This window comes from Stigmatopora argus, chromosome 10 (assembly GCF_051989625.1).
Source record: "Stigmatopora argus isolate UIUO_Sarg chromosome 10, RoL_Sarg_1.0, whole genome shotgun sequence".
Lineage (NCBI taxonomy): Eukaryota > Metazoa > Chordata > Actinopteri > Syngnathiformes > Syngnathidae > Stigmatopora > Stigmatopora argus.
The window spans coordinates 4,919,031-4,945,250 of NC_135396.1; the positions used below are offsets into that span (position 1 = coordinate 4,919,031).

General features: G+C 40.4%; 1 protein-coding gene across 1 annotated transcript in view; it reads left to right on the forward strand.

Moving 5' to 3' along the window:
* cntn5 (contactin 5) overlaps positions 1-26,220 on the forward strand; it is a 72,693-nt gene that overhangs the window by 38,236 nt on the left and 8,237 nt on the right. Inside the window, exons 8-18 of the mRNA XM_077611760.1 lie at positions 2,935-3,037; positions 6,814-6,995; positions 10,070-10,206; positions 10,317-10,446; positions 13,040-13,184; positions 17,750-17,877; positions 18,613-18,800; positions 19,586-19,706; positions 21,292-21,450; positions 22,444-22,593; positions 22,675-22,745. Of these exons, the coding sequence (XP_077467886.1) occupies positions 2,935-3,037; positions 6,814-6,995; positions 10,070-10,206; positions 10,317-10,446; positions 13,040-13,184; positions 17,750-17,877; positions 18,613-18,800; positions 19,586-19,706; positions 21,292-21,450; positions 22,444-22,593; positions 22,675-22,745 (1,514 nt within the window). The remainder of the gene's footprint in view (positions 1-2,934; positions 3,038-6,813; positions 6,996-10,069; positions 10,207-10,316; positions 10,447-13,039; positions 13,185-17,749; positions 17,878-18,612; positions 18,801-19,585; positions 19,707-21,291; positions 21,451-22,443; positions 22,594-22,674; positions 22,746-26,220) is intronic.

Genomic DNA, 26,220 nt, shown 5'->3' on the forward strand with positions numbered 1-26,220 from the left:
ATCAGATATTGTACAAGCATTACTTATGTCACAGGTGTCAAAGTGGCGGCCCAGGGGCCAAATCTGGCCCGCCGCATCATTTTGTGTGGCCCGGGAAAGTAAATCATGAGTGTCGACTTTCTGTTTTAGGATCAAATTAAAATGAAGAGTATAGATGTATATTACATTTCCTGATTTTCCCCCTTTTAAATCAATAATTTTAATTTTTTAATGAATTCTGTGTTTTTAATTCAAAAATCATTTGGTAAAATCTAAAAAAATATTTTAAAAAAGCTAAAATAAACATTGTTCTAGATCTATAAAAAACTGAATATTCAGGGTTTTTAATCCAGTTCTTTTAATCCATTCATAAAAAAATATCTAGATATTATATCTAAAATGGTCCGGCCCACAGGAAATCGAGTTGACGAACCAACCAGAGTCTGACACCCCTGACTTATGTGATCCAAATGAAACTGTACTTGCGAATGGGTGTGAGACGCAATGTGAGCAAACACGATTGACTGTGATTCAACCCAACATCGTCCCCAAACTTCATTGGTCATTGGTACTTTTCAAAAGTAACACTGCAGAATAGTAACCACACGTCTGAGGCAAACCAAATCAGAAGGACCTTATGTTGCAAAATAAAATCTAAATTACAACCGCAGAGATTTAATAACTGAGGTCGACTTAATGCACCACCCGCGCCTGGGCGAGATATGCTCTGTAGTCACCATCCTTTGATTGAATTTCCTGGAACGTGTATGCCGCATGCTCTTGTTGAACTGTTTTTGATTATACTTTATTCAAACTCGCAAACATAATTTCCATTGCTTGCAAAAGTCACGCTATAACTTGAAATAAAATAAACTTACTAGGTTTAAAATGAAGCCTTGCTTGGTATCGTATTATAGTAATCCCTCGAATATCGCGGCTTCACTACATTGAAGATTTATATTTATTTTTTTAAGTTCATAAAAATGGGAAAATCCACGCTGAAACTCGTTAGCGGATCCACTCCTGTCTTCCGCTTGCTACTAGGACTCAGCACTGAAGGAAAAGAATATTAGTTATGATAGGGGTGATCCTACGGCGCGGTTTCTCGTTCATGTCTGGTCTACATTAAGCGCGATATTCGAGGGATTACTTAATGGGTTTTATTCCTGCTCTCTTCTTGGTAATGCTAATAACCCCTCATTAGCTCTCACTGGAATACATGGGAAATGTCATTTTGCAAAATATCGCTATATAAGTCATAAGGCATTTCATAATTTGTCTAGTTTGGGAGCATAAGAAAGTACTAATAGAGGAGAAGCAAGCATGTTGACCTTTTTGGATCGGACTAACGACGTAAAGTAGAGACGGAATGACCATTGGTAATGTCCCAGCTTCAGATATCTCACATTATTTCTTTCTTTAGTTCCTATCGAGTCTGAGCTGAGAAGAATTTATGTGCTTTTTAAAAAAAAAATGTGACCGGAGCAAGAATGAAATATTGCAAATTCTCTAAGGCTATGAATGTGCGGAATGGAATGAGTAATTCTCCGGTTTGGAGTAAAACCGTCAGATCTAATTCTGCTAGCAGTAAGGTGAATAATTGGAAGTTGTAATTGGGACTGATCATTATCACCATTGACGGCAGTAGATGTCCAGTATTATTTTATGATAACTGATCTTTTTAAAGAATGTTTACTGAGGAAAACATTCCTATAGAGTTCCCTGATAACAAAACCCAAATTTGTAAATAAATCATTGTAAGGCTATCGGGCTGTTTTGTTTTTTTCCCCTCAAGTTAGTCAGTTAACTTATTCCTCGACATGATCACAGACGGATATTAATGACTTATAAGCCAAAGAAAATTCGGTCTGCTGGCGTAAGCAGAGGAAGGGTGCCGTTAGTCATGTCGCCACTTAAGCCGGACGGATCTAACCGTCGGGAGGCGGCATGGCGGTTGGCTAGCTTGTTCCCACATTGCGTTAGTACATCATCTTAATGGCCTGTTTCTCGTCTAGCGTTTAACACAGCCAACTCAGCCAGGCGCTATCTCGGTCCAAAAAATAGCCAAAGCATGCACGCGTGGACGACGATTAACCTTCTATAAATAAACACCGGGCATGAAAGGACATTGTGGAGACCAAAGGGAAATGCAATTATTCACTTTTATGTTCCGTGAGAACGGTGTCGCCACACACATTTAATAATGTGTGAAAAGTAGAAGCAGAGAATTGAAAGATAAGGCAGATGGTGCACTTAATGCAGACATGTGCAGCACATCCTCTCACTTATTGATATATAAAGTGTATGGGTCTGCATATCAGAAAGGAAAGGATTGAGGGCAGTTCTAGGCCACCGTAAATGACAAAACTTATAATCCGTTGGGGTATCTTGCTTTTCATTGGTTGAATCCTGCATTACCAGATGAATTGTGGGATTTAGTAGTGGCAATATAATGTGCATTTAACCCGGAGGTCATAACTAATAAATACATTTTTGCATCTCGTCTCTTGACCAAGGTAGGAAGTTAAGTGAATGAGATACGTTTTACTGCCTTGGACAGCGATTGACGTCCAATCGATTTTGCCTGGGGGATCTGGCAACGAATGAATTCATCACTTTTATACATGACTCATTACCCATGTTCGTAGAAATCTGTCACGTTGCAACGTAGAATTCAAAACATGCTGGTGTAGCCTGTCAAGTCATCAAGTTAAATACATCACATGAAAATAGGAAATTTATATTATGTCATGTTTTCGCTGGTGTCATATTTAGATGGTAGAATTTTTCTTCCCGGAACCCATGATGGAGGTTTGTTTTCTAGTCTGCCCCTTTGAGATGAATTACCCCGGTGCCATTCATACAACGCTATAGGCTAGAAGTTATTATATATTTCGCTCGGGAGTAATTCCGAACACATCCAATATCTTTAATCCTCTACTTCACCTTTTCCAGGTGTCATGGGCGAGTACGAACCCAAAATTGAGGTGCACTTTCCGTCCTCGGTGCTGGCTTCCAGAGGCGCCACCGTCAGACTGGAGTGCTTCGCGCTGGGCAAGTGAGTAAATAAAGACGAAGCACACCAATAACTAACTGGACATTTCCTGCGCCAGATGAGCAAATAAGCACAAGCCAGTTCATATTCCCTGTGTTTTCCTGTCCTCTTTAAACATCTTTATTCCATTACATGACGTCTTCAGGCGAAACGGGAGTGAGCGTTTTGGATGGTTGGCGTTGCCAGCCTTAGGGATGCGGCCTAATGTATGCGTGTGTTTTTCAATGCGGGATTGAATGAATGAACGGAACGCGACAAGGTTATATCGGCGCGGAAAATAAATGACATTGTAATAGTCGTCTGCCAGAAGGGAGAGTCCATAGAGAGTGCATTCCAAAAGCACTTAGCACACTTACTAAAGTTAGCGCTCGGGTAGCTATCAGAAAAGCTGAACAGTTATTACTACGTCCTCAAGGGGGCTCATGTTGGCCTGGGCCAAGGATTGTTTGTTTCTAGCGCCTCAGCTGGGATGTGTTATTGGATTCAGAGGTCATTCTAGGGGAAAACCAATGAAGGCTTCTTCAGAACTTGGTGTAATTATTATAAGACTGTAGTTCAGGGGGCCAAGTGGTTAGCACGTCGGACTCACAATTCTAGGATCGAGGGTTCAATCCCAGGTTTGGACCTTCCTGTGTGGAGTTTGCATGTTCGCTCTGAGCTTGCGTGGGTTTTCTCCAGTTTCCTCGAACATACCAAAAACATGCATGCTTAAACACTCTAAAGTTATTTTCTTTTCTGATCTTTCTGCATTTCATTTACATTTCGATACTGCCGATTCAAAAACCTACTCATTTATTCTGACAAACATTGCAGACTTGGCGGACAACTGATAGATCGATGATATTGTTAATTGAACAATATTTAAACAAAGAAAAACACAACACGACACATTTTAATCCTTTGCGAAAACTAGATCTGCTTTTGTCGAAAAAAATTATCCTGCATCACACAATCCATTATGTTTATAATTAGTCGGCATGAATTATTCATGCGTGTCTGTCATCCGGTGTTTCTAATCGAAAATAAATCACTGAAAATCTCATCGCCGTTTACCTGGATTCCAATCAGCGTCACTCATTACGTCGAGTTACTTCCCAAATGTCGCGGTGCTGGGAATGTAAATTAGAGCGGAATAAAACCAACAGCAGCTGGGCCTCCCCCTCGCATCGACAAACTCAATTTTGCTTCATAATTTTCTGACGAAAATGCATTTCCAGTTAGTGTGAAGGATTACTAATCTTCAGGAGAAACTTCATCGATTTATGGCTGAACATATCTCATTAAGGGTGAAAAACGTCCATTTGGACTGGAAGGCCTAGCAGTGATCGAACCATCGCTCCCAGTCCAGGTGGATTGGACGTCTTTCACTCTCAGTGACATTGAATAAGTTGATTGCAGCAAGTCGTCCAGGTTCTGATGTAGCAAAGCAGCCCCAAAACAGTAACGTGACGTATAATCTTAATATAAAAGACCATTATTTACGGAAAGTGGGCCGCCTCTTTTTTTCTTTTAGCCAACTAAACCCTTGTTGTTTCAGTTCCAATGTCACTCTCAACAACTTTTCATTGGCAACACGTAATTTGTCATTTTGTCGAAGCAGTTTTATGTCAAATGTTAGGATCAAAACAACAGAATAAGCTACTTAGAGGATGGTCCATTCCTTTTATGTGCTTAATCCACTAAACTCAAAGCTTGGTGGGAAGCAAAAAAACATCTAAGCTTCTATCGGCATTGTTCATGTTGGACCACTTTCCTAACCACTTTCCACAAAGCGTATTAATCATTTTTCCATCACAAATGATTGAATTTCTTTGAAAAAAAACCAACAACTTAAATGGTGGCCACCCCAGGAATTGAACTAAAATGTCTGAAAAGCCTGCCTTTGCTTTTCAGTAAGTGACTGGTTTCCTGGCCAACAATCAAATGGAAAACCTTTGTTTTAGAGGGGTTATTTTACAAAGAAAAGGACTACAGGTTGTGGCTCAGTCAAGTCCAAGCTATACATTTCAGTAAAGTACTCCCTGTGGTATAGTGACCCTTTAAATGTGACTGTGAATAATTTTTTGCCACGATTGACTGTCTCTAGTGGACTGGGACTAACTCCAGCTTCTAAATACAAAAGTCAGGATGAAATAAATGCACAGATGGACGAATTAAGTTGAAACGTGGCTTTTTTTTTTCATTCCAAAAAGAACAAGCTGTCGGTCGGTTGGGAGTGTTGCGTCTCTTTCCTCGCAAACGTTTTAGATACTTTCACCCAAATTGCCGTCTAGCCGCCCACTCACTTTTCAGTTTAACTGACCTCAGGGGGGAATCCTGGCAGCTTCTACTTCAGCCCCGGGTGGGGGGCAAACGAAATGGTGAGGGTCTTGGCATTCAGCGGGTGAAAGCGGAGCGCCTTGTTATAACAGCGGGCTCCGCTCTTGAGGCAGCCCATCAATGCGTCAGGCAGATGGATATTTCTGGAAATGTGGAAAAAAAGGAGAAGCAGGGAGACACAATGTGGGTCTTAATCAAGCGAATCCAAGTCATCCTTCACTAGCAACCTAGCGCCGAGTCGATGTTTGGCCTTAATCGTGCAGCAATTTCGAACGACGGGGCAGCCAGTGTGTGGAATGCTAATTGGAATGTCATCTTTACTGGAATAAATTAAGAAAAGTAAGCAGAATACCTGGTCATCTCAAGTTCTTTATATCTCAATGGCTGCATTTGATGGCGCTAGACGTCCAATTCCTTTTGACTGGGAGGGGCGAATGAACGGTCATTAATTTGTGGAATATTTCAGAATTTGTGACCAAAACCAATACTCAAAGAAGTCGTAGATGTTGGAGCTGTTAACTCGTTCATTTGTTTGTTTTCTCAAAAAGATTTTAAAAAAGAATCCGCCGAACCCTCATTTTAACCTACTTATTGTTTTTGATTTGGGCTCGTTTCGAAACAAACCCGTAACCTTTTACGAATCGTTCACCAAAGAACATACAAGATTTACACACCAGCTAATTTAAAATGAATATAAAAAAACATTTGATGCCTTTGTGATTCTGCAAAGGCTCCGCGACGAGTCCGTTGATTGATGCGCTCTCTGGAGGTTGACGCGGCATCTCATTTCTGCCGCTTGAGAAGCCGTCACATCCAGTTGTCATACGAGAGCGCGAGTGACGGCGTGCGTGTTGAGATACTCGACTCATCCATCTCCCGTGTCCGAACGGGCGCACTGTGTACAAAGGTGGCGCTCAGTCGCTGCTTCCTAATCACATCTCCACGGGACGCCTTGTAAACTCAGTTTATCTCGTATGTGTGACATGAAATGTTTTCTTTTGCTTTAACGCATTGGCTGCCATTGATAGCGCTACATATCCAATCCATTTTGAGTAACGTTGCCCATTTTTTGCAATGGTATTATAAAATTAAAATGCTAAATATTTTTAAATATAATGAATTATTGAAGGATTCATTTTGGGGAAAAAAATACTTGATAGTTTTAAAAAAATGAGTTTAAAAAAAGCCGTGAGTCATAAAAAAATGAATACATAATTCTAAATAAATAAAATTGATTTAAAAATGCAGTCCATTTAAAAATAGGTTGGCATACAGGCGGCCCAGTAACCTAGTGGTTAGGGCGTCGTCCTCACAGTTCTGAGATCAACAATCTGATCACGTTGTGCAGCCTGTTAAATCTGGTTTACAACGACGGGGGCTGCTTTGCTTCTTCATAACCTGGACGACTTGCTGTGATGAGAAAAAAACTTAATTTGTTCCAACTGCATTTCTCCTTCTAGCCCAGTACCCACGATCACATGGAGAAAGATCAACGGCAACATACCGAAAAAAGCCCGACTCCGCAAGTCCCAGGCCGTTCTGGAGATCCCCAACATTCAGCTGGAGGACTCGGGGACCTACGAGTGCAAGGCTGAAAACCCTAGGGGAGGGACGGCTTTCAAGGGGCATCTACAGGTCTACAGTAAGTTTTACTTCAATATCCTAAGTCATCTGAATTTTTAGCAGTCTAGCAAGCCCATCCGTCGTTTATTGATAAATTATTTTCTCATTGGGATTTTTATTTGAAGCCCATTCTTGAAGTCCTGCATTAAAAACGAGCAGCATTTCGATCAATCTCTGCATTACCTCAATCACAATAATCATTTAGAACTGGCAGTCAAACTCCGGGTCGATTTCATTTAATCCGGACGTGAGGCGAGTCCTGGTTATCGTCACCGTGTCAAAGTCTGCCGCGTATTCCGGGAAAAAAAAATTGGGACTGTAAAGCCTTATTAACTTTTTCATGAGCTCTTACAGGAAACGCTTTGCTCTTCCCAACAATATTTTCTTGGCGGGTAGCAAGTTTTATTTTTAGCTACAAGAAAAGAGAAGACAGTTTCAGGCAAACTGTAATTACAGATAAGCCCACATCGTCAGCTACCGTACAAAATGAGCTAGTGCTTTTAGTCTTGCAAGGTGGGGGTTAAATTTTGTGTGACGTTAAATTTGGAAAAGGGACTCTTGATATGTACATATGCGTTAAAAAAGTAAGAGTTTAAAGCTACCTGTAGAATATGGCGGTTCTATCACTGTTTTTTTTTTCATTTTTCTTGCAAGTCATTTAAATAAGTATGGTTTACTTGTTTATTGTTATTAATTAATTTTCTAGCTTTAAAAAAATGAAGCAAATTGAGTAATATTTAAATGTTTTTATATGGTAATTTATAACTTATTTTGTAAAATAATTTCAAAAACTTTTAATAATTTACCCGCTTTACCATTAATGATAATGAATTGATCATTTTCATTTTTAATTGTTAGCATACCTATTTTCAGAGCTCACTTTTTTTTATTCATAATAGTTGTAGAAATTATGTATTTTGTAACTACATTTCTGTTTTTCTCTGATTATTTAAACCATTGGCAAAATTGATTTAAGCATTTAATATTAATGATAAAATATTATCAAATTATACTTCATTTATCTATTGTCAATTTGCACATTGGTTAATAGATTAATAGATTTAATGCAGACACGAAAAAAACGTATCGGGAATTCTTATTATTATTATTTTTAACAAGCGTAGCAAAGTGGTGCATCCACGTGTGAAAATATTTGGATCTGCTGCGCTCTAATTCTTTAATATTTGCAAAATTTGAACTAATCAACATTCGAAAACAGCGAGAAACAACGTTAATTTTGTAATCATGCACGATAAGTGTCCTTGAAGATTCCCTGGAGGAAATCGCTAGCTTAGGCACGTTGCATTACCCACTTGTGATGATCAAGAAATGGCCCCTCGTTCCACCCCTGTCGCACGCACAAGGCCAACATAATGGAGTGGCGTAGCCTTGGTGAGGCACGATTCCAAGGTCTCGCCCTGTCGATTTGATTCACTTGACAGGACCAGGAGAAAAGGCATCCCGGCTTGTTGTGGCAAAAAGTAATTTCCTTCAGGCCATCTGTTTGTTTGGGCTTTCATTGCAAGTTGGACCGTCCTGCCTACGAAGCAGCAATCTAACAACGACAAAGGGAGACACAAAATGGGCTTGAAAATACGGAAATATTATATATTAACTTTTTGGCTGCCAGGCAATAGATCTCCCATCCATTTTGATGACAGATTACTTGGTCCGGTACGTCATGGTGTTTTATTTAGTTTTAATAGTACTTTTTGGTGTAGAGTTGCTCTTAAATTAAGTTTGAAACAACATTAAAGTCTGTGTTAAAGTCTTGAAATTAACTGGCCTTAAGCTGTAGAAATCTTGAAAAAAGGGGCTATTGTTGTTAATTCACTATGACTGATTTGCTGACAAAAAAAATGCTAAATTTATCATAAATTTTGCTATGCTTGACAATTAAAAGAAATACCCAAGGCAAATATGCATATTCTTTTAATTTTTTTACTATATTCTTCAATGTTTTTATTCCTAAATTATTTTTAATATATTTTTTTAAATAATTTTTAAGGGGTAATCCAAACCATTTTAACTAGCGTGTCAATTGCAATGAAAAATTAGCATTCACAGCCATTCATTCCTCCTAGTTTAAATGAATTGGATGTCTATCATTGTCAATGGCAATCAATGAATTAAAACCCAGTGGAAAGAAATCCACCCAACTTTCACCTGTCAATCATCTTTCTAGATCAAATATCCAAGGCTAAATTGACAACTCTTTTTAGCCTTCCAAAACATGTTTTAATGATCAATTCAATGACTCAAGCTAAATAAAATAGCTTCTTGCATTAATATACATGCCTTTCATTTCTGTAGATTAGCCTTCCTCGTTTGTGCATTATTAACATAATTGGAAAAAAATTAACATAGAAAAAAAGGCCTTGAAAGATGAAACTAAGCGAATGAACCGGCGAGTTGGCGGCGCTCGCCGGTTTTTGGTGGCTGATTAATATTCTCGCTCCCACGCAAGACAAACGATCCGACTCCAGCGAAAGGTCCTTGTAAATTTTATAATCTCATGAATACACGTTCACGTATTGAAAAATGCATCGAGCGGAAAGACAGAGACTTGTAGATGAAAAGGAAAGCATATCCGTTTGCCGCTAAAGTTGAGTTGGGAAGCTGTCAAAAGTCTGAATGGGTTAAATGAACATTAGGATTTTGCAAAAATATGATCACAAATGCAATAACTGCTGTTGTTCAGCACCTTTCATTTGGCTTTAAAAAATAAAAGGTTGAATCATATGGGATTTTGAGCCGATTTGTTAAAAAAAATCTGACAATTGGTGATGCCTAGAGCAGATTTCGTAAGCCACTACTTTTTAAAGTATTGATTGTGAAATGCAGTTAAAGTACTCACTTTTTAAATGTATATATTAGGCCGATTTGACACCAGGAAAGTCCATAGTGCACCTTCAAAAATAGTGCAACTCCTAGTCCGGAAAATACGATAATAGATTTGTGTTGGACTCTGAGAGCAAAAAGCAAGTTAGAGTCACCAAAGACCGTTAAAAAGTTGGAAGACCACAACGGACATTTCAGCGGTTCTGGTAATTTTTCTTCTTTTTGCATTCGCATTCTGCCCCCTTCTTTTAGCGCTGCCGCAGTGGGTGAGAATGATTAATGACTCTCAGCTGGATAGTGGGGAGACGCTCCAGTGGGAGTGCAAGGCCACGGGGAGGCCCCGGCCTACCTATCGCTGGCTGCGTAATGGTTTGCCCTTGACATCCCAGGTACAAGCACCTTGCCTCTTCTTCTTTTGCTGAAAAAATACCTCGGGGTGCTCGACGTTGTCATGAATCTTCATCAAACCAACGCCGGCTCTTCTTTTTCTACGTTCCAGGGTCGAGTGGAGATTGTGAACGGGGAACTTTCTATTCACAAGAGCCAGCCCGCGGACTCTGGGATGTACCAGTGTGTGGCAGAGAACAAGTATGGCGCCATTTACTCCAACGCTGAACTCAAGATCCTAGGTAACCGCGAACTTTACCGTGTAATTGCATTCATTTCCAGGTAGCAGATTCAAAATCATTGTCCTATTAGGTCCAATCGAGAATAAAGTATCATCTCTTATGTATAGATTAGATCACATGTGTCAAAGTAGCGGCCCGGGGGCCAAATCTGGCCCGCCGCATCATTTTGTGTGGTCCGGGAAAGTAAATCATGAGGGCCGACTTTCTGTTTTAGGATGAAATTAAAATAAAGAGTATAGATGTATGTTAAGTTTCCTGATTTTCCCCCTTTTAAATCAATAATTGTAATTTTTTAATGATTTTTTTCTGTGTTTTTAGTTCAAAAATCATTTTGTAAAATCTAAAAATATATATTAAAAAAGCTAAAATAAACATTGTTTTAGATCTATAAAAAAATGAATATTCAGGGCTTTTAATCCAGTTCTTTTAATCAATTTATTAAAAAAAATCTAAATATTATATCTAAAATGGTCCGGCCCCGGTGAAATCAAGTTGATGTTAAAGCGGTCCGCGAACCAACCCGAGTCTGACACCCCTGGATTAGATGCATCGAGAAATTCTAGATGAAAATACATGAAGGTAAACAGTGGATTGATACTTCCTACAGACATCATGAATAAAATTAGACTCCGCCTTTTGCAATCGGTCCAGAGTGCTTTCTACGTTATTTGAAAACAGAGACAGATTCGGGCCATGCGCTGTTATACCCATGTACAACGATCTTGTGCGACTTTAAAGTCGAGTATTGCTGTCCTCCGCGCTGTGAATGCGCCATTTTCTCCTTGTCATCTTCGATAGTGGAACACAGTTGGTGACACCCATTCCCCTTTTGCGTACCCCTGAGGGACGCTTTGATTTACTGTCAGCATGGCGTGCCCTTTTTTGAAGGGGAATCTGTGGCATTTGCAAGAATCAAAGGGCCATTTTTGTTGGCTGCCAAAATAGATGCTAGGTAAAAATGTTTTTGACTGTTTTTTTTAAATAGCAGTGACCTTACACATAAGGGAAAATTGGGCCATTGCTCTATAAAGTTTACGATTACAATAAAAGAAAAGTCCTATTTTTGTAATTAAATCTATGTATACCACTGACGGTGATAGATGGGCCACCTTAAATTGTAATCGTCCATTATAGTTATTTTTGCGGGTTTAGCTACCATAAAAAAAATTAGTTCAGTCTTTCGACTGTATGTTTTTCCACAAATGACGTTGCTGTGTTTATTATTGCAATAGTTCTATTTTTGGGATCCGTTTTTGAAACATTTTTAAATCTCGCAAATTTTTATCATTGGGTTTGTGTCCTCTATCTTGGGAGAAAAGTTTGAAACCCCCTACCCTCGAGACTCGTTCGAAACTTTCCCAAGTACTGACGACTGTTGACATTTCTGAGCTGGTTCTGCCCCCTTACGAACCTCAGGACAGATGACGTGGCTAATGACAGCCCGCAGAGGAGCGATTACTCAAGGCCAGCAGTCGCCAGGCACCGTGGCCCTCATTGGCCCGTGCCGGGAGCGCAATCGGTGGCGGGTGACGCCCCGGCGGCCGGCTGCAATCTCACTTTGATTAAAACAAACACTCGCACCAATGCGGGCGAGTTCCCGGGCAGGAGCGTGGCCGGGTCAGCCTCAAGCAATAGATGGGATTGGATTGTCATTGTGTATAATGTCATTTTAGAAACGTCACTCAGCATTTAAATAATCCCGTCTGACAAAGCCTCGCAGCGTGAAGATGGCCTTGATGTGTAATACAGATGCTGATGATGCTTCACAATCCACTAAATTTCTTCTCCCAGTTTCAGAACTGTTTTTTGTATCTCATATTATTGTGATAGACTGATACAAGAAGGTATTTTTAGACACGTTCTTCATCCTCAAAAAGTGTACATACAGTGAGATTACGATGCCTTTTGGTCTGGAATTGGCATGCAAACCCAAACCCAAAAGCAAAACATCTGATGAAGACGTTGGCTGAAGTGAGATGTGTAAATAATCTAAGCAACCGTTTGAACTAAATAATGTGTATGTATATATATACGTATATGTATGTATGTATGTGTATGTATATGTATGTATGTATATGTATGTATATGTATGTATATATGTATGTATGTATGTATGTATGTATATATGTATGTCTGTATATGTATGTCTGTATATGTATGTATGTCTGTATATGTATGTATGTCTATATATGTATGCATGTCTGTATATGTATGTATGTCTATATATGTATGTATGTATGTCTCTATATGTGTATATGTATATATATGTATGTATGTCTCTATGTGTATATGTATATATGTGTATATGTGTGTATATGTGTATATATATGTATATATGTGTGTGTGGGGGGGTTGCTTTGTTCTAGAAGGGACTGGTGCACTTCACAAAATTAAACGGCGAAATCTTTTTAACTCAATTTGGACAACGTCCAATCCATTTAAACGTGAAGTGGAGGCAGTGACTGATTATGTAGGCATCCCATGGCAGCCCCTCCCAGTTCCTATGGATCAGATCTCTATTGTTGTCAATGTTAGCTAATAGGAATATGGCTCTTTAACACCTCATAGCTAACCGGGATTTTTCTCCCTGCAGCTTCGGCACCTGTTTTTGTTCCCAATCCTGTGCGAGTCATTGCCACACTCGGGAAGGACGCCTCCATTGAGTGCAAACCTCGGGCCTCGCCCAAGCCACGGATCACGTGGAAGCGAGGGGACAGGAGGATACAACCCAATAAAAGGTAGAGTTTGTTTGAATTTGGATGAAATAATCACTGGCTGTTTTATTGCCAAGATACGAACTTGCATGTTTCAAAGCACAACAGTTTATTTTAATTTCACCGAGTTGAATAATGAATGAAGTCGTGAAAAGTTTGCCCACCGCAATATGCACACATCGTTATTTTTTAAAGCGTGCTCCCTACGGCGAGGAGGCGTGGAGATTTTATTACTGTTACCGGAATGGACTAACAAAACAAAACATTTTTTGCCTTTCCTCCCGGAAAAAGTGCTCCTCGCGCACTTTGAGGCTTCATCCTTTCCCTGTCAGTCAAAGTGAGCGACATCGCGAAACATCGTATCCATCGGTGTCGGTTTTCAGCAGACGATCGTCCGTCTCGCTTGAGGATCAAAATCCTCTGAATGTCCAAGTGGCTTTGATGCGGTCGTTTTAATGGAAATATTTTATTTGGGAGAAAGAATCGGGCTGTTCTTTGAACTGGGCACCGCCGCTGAAGGATGGCTTTTGGCTCGGCAAAGTGTACGGAGCTATAAAATGATGATTAATGACTCGGGCTCGCTTGAACCCGATAAAGCCTCGGAGGCATTCGTCAAAGCTGCAAATCTATTTTTCTGTGGCAGCCGCAGGAAAAGTTGTACCTGAGATCGGGGTCTTATCTGACCTGAGATAAAGTCGAGGCTTTGGAAAGCGGAAAATTGTTCCTTCAATTGGAGGGAAAACTTTCCCCCGCTCCTAAGAGCACTATTTCATTTTGGCATTATTTTCTTGTTCATATATTTTGACTTCATACTGAAATTCAAAATGGGTGGAAAGTGGCTAGAATTATTCAAATTCTATTTAAACTGTGTCTCTCCTTACAAAAACTCCCAATTTCAAAACAAGTTCTGGAACCAATCAATTTTCGTAAGTCGAGGTACCACTGTAGTTTGGAGGCTCCTGGCGTGAACATCAAAGTTGTCCAGACAAGAAACATCACCGACATAACCTCGTCACTCTTGCCTGACACGATCAATAGGCCGCATTTTGAAAAGGTCGCTGCTGATCCAGCGTGTGATAATGCTGATTTGTATCTGGAAACAAAGTCCGCGGTCAAGCGCTGACCCGGGCCGATGTTGCCAAAGATTTTTGTGACATCGGCCTTTGTACAGCGAAGAGCTTTATGGACGCTGAGGCCTTTTTTCTTCTTCTCGGGATGAATCGAAAATGGCTGCGCGTTTATCTGTCATTGACAGCTGTCCCGACTAAATGAAGGTGTATAATTAACATGGATTTCCGCTAATGTTCACGCCTTTTGTTGCCTAAGCACAAAGTATTAATCCTGTCTTTTTTTATCGACAAGGACGGGGATGTGTTTCGTCACGTCGCAAAAGTAGTCCTACTGCACCCTTTAATTCCTCTTTTTTTAATCGCTTTTTTATGTCAGACATCCGTTTGGGACACCCTGGATTGGTCGCTAGTTAATCACAAGCCACAAACTTTCCATTTAGACATTACACCAAAAGAATTCCAGAATTTTGAAATTCAACATGATGATAGACGAGAAAATAGTCCAAAAAACGAAACATATTTGCCTTTTTTAAAAGCCCAAAATAACTACCACACAAATTGGCTGCCCGCAGGCTAAAACCGACCAACCAGAGAGTCAAATCTGGCTCGCAGTTATTTGATTTAGTTCACACATACAAGATCTCGCATTTGAAACTGGGTGTATCATATCAATATTTTTTATGTTTTAGTGAATGGTAGTGTTTCAGTTCATTGGCCCTGTCTATCACAGAGATCATTTGTTTGTATGGTATTAAGATTTATGTCAATTTCAGATTATATCTATATAATAGGAAAAGGAGTACAATGCTCATATTATTTGAAAGGAGCTTTGCAAATTGATAATATGCAATTACTGTATTTACTGGACTATAACTCACACTTTTTTAATCTTCAAGTACTACTTTTATGTTTCTTTTTTTCTCTCTGATCACTGACAGCCTGTTACATTATTTATTTCAGGCTATGTGAAAAACTGTCATGTTAGCAGATGCCTATTTAGCCTGTTGTTCTCCGTTTTAGTATTTAGTATATATCTTGGTTGCCGAATTTTGGCTTGGAACCAAACCCAACACTCATGCCTTATATTAAATGTGTCATCTTCATGAAATAGGTCACTCTCATACTGTGATTCTTTGCTTTATATATCCGTCACTATTTGCATAGAGTGGTCTTCATCCTGTCCTCTGTGTGTCATCGTCCTTGTCGGGGGGGAGCGCCAATATCCAAATGCCCCCGTTTGAAAAATGTCTCCTGGCTGCAGATTGCCTCGTGAATATCGCCTGTCGAGATTCGGTCACGCCTTCCCGGCTTCCTCGTTGCCAATTTCAATCAGCTTTATGCATGATGAACGGGGAAACTGGCTCGATTTAAATGCCAAACACTATTAATTAATTTGAATGGCATCATCGCAGAAACAGCTTGTTCTCAAAGTTGAGGAATGTCGTCTCCCAGAGGTGGGATTAAGCTACGTAGAAGTGCTAATTTTGAATAAGACGTAGGTTTTAACCTTCAAATGTCAATGTGGCTCTGATCAAGCAAGACAAGGTTCGCGCTCAAGAAATTTGAAGTAAATCGGATCAGGGTGTCATTTTGTTGAACTCATTACCTGCCATTGGGGACGATAGACGTCCACTTTGTTTTGACTGGAAGGGCCGAATGAATTCACGCTCATGCGCCCCTCCCCGTCAAAATGCATTGGACCTCACCGTCAGTGGCAGCCAATAAAAATAGTGGAAAACGTCCTCACCGCTAGTGCCGAAATATTGACCAAGTACATTTTTCAAAGGGTTTGGACATGTTTAGGTAGCTTACATGCAAGCAAAATAAGTATACAATACACATCTATGGCAGGGGTCTCAAACCTGTAGATTGGTAGCCTCCTGAGTCGGTACTCGGACGTTTCGTCGGAAGACGTTTGGTCCCCAGACGTTTCGTCGGAAGACGTTTGGTCCCCAGACGTTTCGTCGGAAGACGTTTGGTCCCCAGACGTTTGGTCCCCGGACGTTTGGTCGACCAGACGTTTGATAGAACGGACGTTAGGTAGAACGGACATGTGGTAGAACGGACGTTTGGTAGAATGGACGTTTGGTCGCCGGGTTGTTACTGTTGAAACCAGCTCTCAAAATTATAATCATGAGAGAGAGAGAAAGTTTAATATCTAAATATCTAATATCAAAATATCAACAGTAAACTCTGTCATAATTTGACAGCGAGCAAACCCGGCGACCAAACGTCTGTTCTACCTAACGTCTGGTCGACCAAACGTCCGGGGAACAAACGTCTGGTCGACCAAACGTCCGGGGAACAAACGTCTTTCGACGAAACGTCCGGTCACGCCTGAGTCTAATGGGACAACATTTTGCGGGCCCTATTTTTTTTCAGATTAGATAACTTTATTCATCCCATATTTGGGAAATTCAGCGTCTAAGTAGCAAGAGGATGATAATTTTTCAATCAAAACCAAAAGTGACAAATAATGATTAAAAAAACAAAAACAATCCACAGTTGATATATTTTTAAACATCACAAAGTATAAGACACATTGCCGCTGTGCTACATTTTACGCATATTTCCGTCAGATCATAATGGCAGTCTTAACATTTTTTGCTGAAAATTGCAGAGTAAGTGGGGATCCGGGATCTCCATTATCCAGCAATTTCAGTCTTCCCATTCGTCCTTCGGTATCTACTTACGAGTCCCGTCATGCTCACCTGTTTGTTTTTCCTGTCGATTACACTCTGCGTCTCTCCAGAGGACGCAGCGGCGGAATGCTCGACTGGCTTTTGACAGCCTTTGTCAGACAATTTCACATGCGCTACGCTCCTCCGTACATTTGTTTGAAAAGCAAGCGACAATTGTGTTCGTTCCAAAGATCCGCTTTCTACCTGCCATTGATTGCCACACGACGGATGGCATGACTTTTTGTTCTTGACCTCAAAGGCAAAGAACGGTTCAAGTGTCGTTGATTTTTTTTTCTGTTTTGGCCTATCTTTTGTTTGGCACAAACGCCATTGTTCTTAGCGCGGTCTCTATCTGGAGGAACATCTGCGAGCGACTCTCAGCGCTATCTGCGGGTCAGCCACATTAACGTATTTAAATTGCTCATTGATCCGTTGTGAAAGGCTCTCATGTATTCTCCTCGCCGTGATTAAGCTTTCAATACGCAATGTCGAGTTGGCATTCAAGAGTACACAGGTGTAAATGTCCTTGGAAAGTGAATTGAGGAACTCTTCATTTCTAAAATGAAGGATAGGAATTTCATGATCAGTTTTCAGGGTCAATGAAGAAAATATTCAACCTTGGCTTTAATTTATATTTATAACAATTTGCATAAACTTGACAAAGTTTGAGTTTTACATCGAGAAATGAAGTTCCTGTCCACCAATTCAGAATGGATGGCGTTGCTTTTGTTTCGTATTTGCTTATATGTATACATTTATGTTTTACCTTTTTATTTGAATCAAATAAAATGAGTTTCCAATTTGATAATCACATTCTTGGCGGGATGTCGTGTTGCAGGGTGATGCTTCTGAGAAACAACACGCTGAGGATCGTCAACGCCAGCCGAGCCGACGAAGGCGACTACGTGTGCCGAGCGGAGAATCAGCTTGGCTGGGCAGACATGACGGCCACGCTGTGGGTCAAAGGTAAGCGATGCCGTCATTGTCCGCCACGTTAGAGTAGCAGTGTCTGCCATACCTCCGCAGTGAAAATAATAATAATCATAATCGGACATAGGCTTTGTCATCATCATTGACTCGACAAAAGCCTAATTGTCATCATTCCCAGAAACTGCGTATGACGAAATTGGTAGTGCTATTCCATAAGGTGCGTTTTCCCGGCAAAAGACCCAAATAAGTGAAAATAATTTCAGACTTGTAATTTGGGATCACTTACCTCTCACTGTCTTTCACTTACCTTCAGTCAGCCAGTAGGAGGCAGATCACCGCCCAATGTTTTTTCATGTTACCTCACCCCGAAGTTATTACACAGAAGGGATTATGTGTCGTATTACCGCAAGTTTAGAGTCCTGATGTATGTGGGGGAAAAAACTGTCCTTAAGCCTTATTTATCCGTACTTTGTGAGACCTATAGCGTCTGCCAGAGGGCAGCAGCTGGAACAGATTGTGACCAGGGTGGTATGGGTCCCCGATGATGTTCCTGGCTCTAAAATTTACTCTAATATTCCAACTCGTCCAATATTAGAATCACTGTTGCCTACATTAAATCAATAAATAAAACCATACCCAACAATGGAAAAAAAAAAAGTTTAATTGTTGTCCGCCTCCATCTTTAGCCGTCAATTTGGGCCCGGCCGGCACTTTGACGTCAAAGCTGGTCGCTAGGTCCGAGGTGACAGTACAGCAGCTTTGTGCTTGCAGAGGCCATGCGTGTGGAGCTCAGCCCGAGGCGCGTGGAGGTGACGGTGGGCGAGAGCGTGGTACTCAGCTGCAAGGCCACTCACGACACCTCGCTGGATGTCAGCTTCCAGTGGCTTTTCGACCACATGCCCATCGCCTTCCAGCAGCCGCCCGGCCACTTTGAATACATCCAGACTGTCCGGGCAAAAGTAAGCGCATCATATTACATTGAGGAACACGGAAATACTTCCTTGGTTTTCAAATAATCCTATAAAAAGAAAAGAAAATTGCTACTGGGGTTTCCTTCAGTAATAAAAAATAGATGAAAAATTCTTTAAAGGTAAAAAGTAGGAGAATAGTTATTTTTTATGGGTTTTATTGAAAGAAATTGCCCATTTTAAAAGCATTTGAAAAGAAAAAAGGGTTTTGGAAACTATCTTGCAATGAGTTAAAAAGAAAGTGACCATTTCAAAGAAATCAGAAAATATAAATGAGAAAATAAATACTAAAAATCAAGGATTTTGGAAAATCTCAAACCGTTATTAGAGTCGCAAAACTTTGAAGCCATTGTCAATTTGTCAAGTAATTACACCAGCCCTAATTGGACTATTCAAGACTAAAATTGTTTCTTCCAAGGATGTTAACACTAGCTTCAAAGTGAAGAAATATTACCTGTAACTTTGTCCCCCTTCAGGCAAAATTCTCATTTTAAAGTCACATTTTATCTGGCAAGAGTTTTTCTGAACGCCGTGATGGAAAGGCAGAAGTTGTACATTGCCGACGGAAGCACACGGTGCAATTTGAATGGATCATTGCTAAGCAGCCCAGCAAAGACCTTCCTTGGATTCGCAGCCCGCGGCGTTTCCCTTAACTAACCCCCCAAAAAGAGCTGCTGAATTGAAGAGAATGTTTTTCTTCTCCAGCCGGTTGAGCTCCCTGAGCTTTCCTTTCAAGCCTCTTCCAGGGATCATGTTTGAATTGTATGTCTTTGCAGCAGTCGTCTACGGTGGATTTGATGATTAGGAGCATTTTGCTGAAACATGCCGGCAAATATGGCTGCAGGGCCCAGACCAGCGCGGACACCGTCAACGCAGAGGCCGAGCTTCTGGTTCGAGGTCAGCTTCTTTCAACATTACTACTGCAATACCTCGTTTATTGCGGTAGATAGGTTCCCGAGACCTGCCGCAATAAGTCAATGACCACAGTGTAGGGACAGTGGATTTATAGTCTGTTTAATATTATTTGGACTTTGAAAACCCTCTCTGTTATTGAATTCACACGTGACAATTCTGTTCAATATTCCTGCACTATGTACTTTGTGGTGATATTCATATTCTAACCATATGGCCTAAACATACAGTCTTATTATTACACAAACAGCCCTCTTAGCTTTTCAGTTTTGCCCCAAAACCAGTTTATGAAGTGAACAGTTTACTTAAGTTAGTAAAACTTTTTGCAACTTGAATTTCTTTACAACGTATGGGAATCATCTCCTTCTTTCTCATAATGTCCCTGTTGGTTCTTCCTAATTGTTTACCTTTCTTTGCCACCATCATCACAATGCCACCAAAAAAAAGCCCTTTCAATGTTTTTTTCTTGAGTTCTTTTCATCTCCTCTTTTAAGGCATATCGTTTATTTTTAATTGAAGCGTGCCGATGAATATTGTACCGCGGGCGCACTGGCTCTTAAATGGAGCTGACAGGACCTGTCAGCCCGCACCAACTAAATTTGGGTTTACTTTTACTGGATGACTGGACTCTAGCTAATTTCATTTCCCCATATTGTGGACGTTTACCTAGTTTGCATTTTAGTTTTTATTCTTTTACACGTTACATGTTTTAACAACATATTAAAAGTGGAAAAAATCATTTTCATTTTACATATTTTTGTTTTATATTTTTTTTTAAAAGCTAAATACACTTGTACCTTTACTTACGAAATTAAGTGGTTTCGTAAGTTAGATTTTTTGTAAGTATAAGCATATTTTACATTGAATTAGCATCATTCTTTCCACGGTCTTTAATACTACCTCCTAATCCCTTTAAATTATGCATGCCAACAAATGTATGTATGCAGAAAAACGAGAAGATGGGGGGGAATTGCGAGTGGAAGCTGAGTAAACATACGTACACCCACACGTAAACACCTAACAACTTCAAATGGTTTTATCCACACTCAGAAAAACTCAAGAAACACCTTTTAAATTGTGGCACAGCACCATATTTGTCCCTTTAATGTACATTCCAAGCATGTCCTTGTTTTATCACGTTGCCACTTTAATGTTCATTTTCTAACGAAACTCCTTGCATCGCATTCAATGGCGGGAACGCCAGCTGTTCACCACAGCGCACACCTGTCTCGAGTCCTCACATTTGCTGCGATGATGGCGTTACATAAATAAGACGGAGGTAAGCATATGTCGGCTTTTATTGGAACACGATGAATCCGGACACAAAGATCCAGCCCCCAAAAAAAGACAATGTTTGAGTGTTTCTCTCAGATCGGCGCTCTTATTCTTTGTTGGATTGTTTGTTTGGGTGAGAGAGATTACGAGATTTCGGCTATTCATATTCATTTGTTTGTCTGGTGGCTTCCGTGAAGACATTCTCTTCATATCGAATCGTTGTGAATCGATTCCAAACAGAGTTGGAACCGAGAAAAATGCAAATGACTAGAAGTCAATTTCTCTCACACTTTAGGCCCTCCCGGACCTCCCGGTGTGGTGATAGTGGAGGAGATCACGGAGACCACCGCCACCCTGTCATGGACCCGCAGCTTGGACAACCACAGTCCAATTAGCGCCTACCACCTGCAGGCTCGGAGCCCGTTTTCATTAGGCTGGCAATCTGTCAAAACAGGTAACAAGTGAGAAAGGAAGTATTCATTCATGGAGATGGAAACTGTCTAAACTTCCACAAGCCTATTTAATAAGTTCAAATCCTGCAAGAAAGTAATTGGGACATTTTTCACATCCTTTGTCTGCTAGTATAACCTTTTTTGGCCTCGATTAGTAGATATATTCATGCTTATTTTGCAAAAGTGCATTTCTCTGTACTTTCTTTAGTACTCAAATCATCAGTTAGCATTAGACGGCATGTCAGAATTTACACCAATTATCTTTATTGTAAGAACATAATCCCGATGTTCGGAGACCGGGCGTTGTTCTTGCGATCGTAACGAGCGCTTCGTTATCACCTAGCGTCCCCGAGGATTAACAAGTACGCTCGCTCGTGCGTTTCTTCACCCCCAGGATTACAAAAAGCTCAGCTGCGTATAAAATGTCAGTGACGACGGATCCAAATGTGCTTTGCAAGACGTTTTCAGAGAAACAGTGGAAAGCGGGTTGTGACCACCAGTGTAGGAAAAATATGCAAAGCTAAATATTTTATGCAGTCTTTTGTCTTGTTTTGCTGGCACAGAAAACTGGATTAAATATGAAACAATAGCCGCACTGTGAATCATAAACATTGGCAAGAAATAAAAAATGTCTGAATAATTTCTGACTCTGTTGTAACGTTTCACTTCCATTTAAAAGAAGTTAAATGGAAGTACTTTGTTTGTTTCTGGCAACGAATACTCCTGTTTCAGGGCCATTTTAATGGCTGCCAGACCTTAAATTTTTTATGGATGCGAGGCCAATCATGATTTTTATTTTCTTATGCCAATGAAGTAAAGAAAACAAGGAATTCGCACTTTTAAGTTGCCCAAGAAGAGAGAAAAATAAAAAAATGTATGGTGAGTTAGCATAACATAGAATTTGAAGAAAAAAAACACATAACAGGAACAGCGTAAAACTAACAACAAAACCCCCCAAAACAACAGCCATTTCAGGGCCATTTCGCCCATTTCAGATCCCGAACCCGTGACCGGAGACCTGGAGTCAGCCATGGCCGTAGAGCTCAACCCTTGGGTGGAATACGAGTTCCGAGTGGTCGCTAGCAACGCCATTGGGACGGGAGATCCCAGTACTCCTTCCAGAGGAGTCCGAACTAAAGAAGCAGGTAACTGTGTAGTCGTAAACTTTATATTCAATGTGTGTGTGTTTTTTCTGGGGCCTTGAAATTTGAAAACTTTGCTTTCAGTGCCCTCAGTGGCGCCGGCAAACGTGAGTGGCGGAAATGGCCGCAGGCACGAACTAGTCATCTCTTGGGAGGTAAGCGGCGCACCACAGACTTTTTTTTAAGCACGAACAGTAAAAATGTCAGCGTGACCACTGAGGCTTCAAGACAGGCGGCTTCAAAGAATCTTTCAATTTGGTCCACACATCGCCACTTCGCCACTCACATTTTTCTCCCCATGTGCTTCAAATGTACAGATAATATTTCAAAGAACCATCCCTGTCGTATATATTGCAGCATATGCTCTACAATCATCGTTTTCAACCATACCAAAAAATATCGTTTTTTTTCTTGAATGTCTGTGCAAGAAAATATAGATTTTTAAATGCTTCTAACCTTACATGGGATGGAAAATGATGCATATCAGTACCAGCCATGATTTATTTAGTTTATTTTACTTAACCAAAAAGTTTATGCGCATAATTTACTTTCACGACCCACACAAAATTATTGGGTCTAGCCCCCGGGCCACAAGTTTGACACCTCTGGCTTATTGGTATCCGTTTAATATATTGAATTCTCACCAGTTTTTTTGGAAAATGGATTGGACATCTATTTACTTCAATGGTAGTCAATCCGTAAATGATAGTATATTTATAACAAATACAAATGTTGTCACAGTTTGTATAAATCATCAAATTTTTCTCATCAATCAATTTCAACTGGTTGGGCTGCCAAGCCTTCCACATCCAAATAGATTGGGCGCTTACCACGTTACTGCCACAGAATCATGATCTTTTGTGATACTATTTTACTGATTCCAGCACCACGAATGTGACTTAATGGGTACACGCATGCCACCACTGCACAAGCCATTCATTAGCATTTGTCACTTTGTCTTACCTGGGAATACCTGTCACACATTAGGGTTGGGGGGGACCAAGTGACAGTGGGCAAGGGAGGAGGGGGGAGGCGATCAAAGTCGGTTGATGGATGTCGCTGCCTCTAAAGCCTCCGAAGAAACGCTTGAATGATTGCTAACATTTTGCAAAATAATCACAAACGTTTACACTCTGCTGCGTCCGAGTCGATTGGCGACGTTGCTTCCAGAGTGGTCGCTAATTAAAACTCAGAGGAAAGTTTGAAACCGTGACAAAGGTCCGGGGTTGCTAAAAATAGAGCCAAATGGAATAACACTCAGTGGAGCAAAGACCTCCGCCAAGGCCTGACTAAACTCATTTGGATTTGGGACAAACTATATGGATATACGAACCTTGGTTATTCGTAAACCTGGTGTCATGGCATCCAGGGTTATGAAAAATAATGTTACAAAAAGACATAGTTTGGCCAACTTAATCTCATTTTTAACCAGTCCTCCCAGTTAAAATGACCTGTAGGTCTATTTTTGTTAATGGCTGACAATGATTTCATTTTTATTAATTCAATGGGCCCAAAAAATATATGCTTTTTGGAACCAACTGCAATAAACTTGGCTCCTTTATAGTCGTATCTCATAATGTTTTGATGGTACGATGTCATTTGTTTGGAAATATGACTTGACTGAAGCTTGACTTGAAGAAAATTGTATATCCAATATTGGCCAGAGAAACGTAATTAGATTTCTTTTCTAAAATCCTTCAGTCTTGGCAGAGGTAACAGAATCGCATCAAGCATAGAAGAATGTTCACAGGGTGGACCTGAATGCAAAGCAGCATTTTCACGATAAAAGCCACGCTTTATCAGGCGGTCTTACGTATTTGCTGATATGGTCTGTGCTGCAGTTTCCCCCTCAAGACAAAATCAATAACAAATTAACTCAAAACCAACTAAAACTGAAAACAATAGTATCAGTAAGGATTGTGTATTCAATATTTGTATGCTGGGGACTGTGACTTAATGCCCGGATTATTTTGAATGACAAAAAAAATGAATTTTACATCTGGAGTCTTGGTCAGGAATGGATTTTTTTTTCCAAAACAAATTCTGTTCATACCAAACTCCTGATTGTTTTCCACCAGAGCAGAAGTAGAAGTGATTACTGTAATAAGATGCTCCCCACCAGGATAAAAAGGATTATCTCATTGGACCCGCGGGACGTTAAGCCAAAACACAGGATGTAATAAACACTGATTGTAAAGCACTGGGTAAAAAAAAAAAAAAAATGGTTCCCCCCTTTAGCTCATTAGCTGCCATTAACGCCGATGGACGTCCAATCATTTGAACTAAGAGGAGCATCAATCAAATGCAAATTCACAGCAGAGGAATGACAAAAGCCAAAAGATTGGATGTCTATCCTCGCCATTCAAATGGGAATAATTTAATTTTGGGTTTTCTTCTTGGGGACAATCATCCAAATTTCATATTTCTGAAAGCATTTCATGGTCTGGGATTTTAATACGCAGATTTTTCCTAGAATGACATGGCTGGTAGGGTGTCCCCACGACATTGTAATGCTACTTCTAGTCATGTAGCATGTATATTCAATTATCTTCATGCTGCATTATGTATTCCTATTCCCCATGTGTCATATTTCCATCGTTCCCTTTAAATATAATTTTCTCTCTGGCCGCATTTTAAATAAACATAACCAAACAAACATCTACAGGAGAAGTATTTCAATGTTCACTGCGGCATAGCATAACTGTTCCAGCATGAAATAGCATTCAGATCTTCATATCTATTGTAGTTGTAATAAGTAGTTTTAAGGATTTAGTTTCCCTTCAAAAGTAGAAAACATTTTATGCAGCTAGTAATGACTACATAGCGTGTTGAAATTATTTTTTTAAATAATAATAATGGTGCAATTTATTTGAAAGCAAGGAAACTTTAGAAGCAGATCCTCCAATTTCTGTTCTTTTACTGATATATGTTGTCTTTATAGAATGGCGTCTACCAAAGGTATTTAAGTATTAAGATAGCGGGTGCGCAAAATGAAATTGTATTTTAGTGCATAATGTGAATTTAGTGTATCTAGCATTACGGAGATCAATTTGTCCATTATTTCCTAATACATGAGGAGAATTTGCATTGAGGGTGTTAAACTGGAAAAATTGAAGTTGGGTTTCTGGGCTCACCTCGGTCACAGTTGACAAAACTGCCGTTGTCACAGCCCACATGGGCCCTTTGTCACAATGATGAAAAGTAGCAAATGATCAAAGAAGGCGGCGCGTCAAAAGCACACTGAATGAACCCGTCCGTGTGTATTAATGTTTCTGTCATCTCCCACTATTGACAATAAATCTCGCAGAGAGTGAAGAGGAAATTGCTGCGAAACGTTTGCAAGCGACCATTCGGGGAGTGCCTAGTATTCAGCGGAACGCCCCAAATGACTATGAAGGGGCCTGAGAATTTGCAATTAAGATGGCTTGAAGGACATTTTCTCAAAAGGGGAGAGGTGAACAGATGTGAAATCAAGTCGTGGTTATTAAGTTGGGCCTGGCAGCCCCTCCGCCGCTGGGAGAAGAAGCGGAACCCACCGCGCCCGCCTTATGGAAGGTCGAGCGCCGTCCAGATGGGATGGCCGCCTCGGTGTCAACGGCGAGGTCGGCCCACCATATTGTTGGCCCGAGT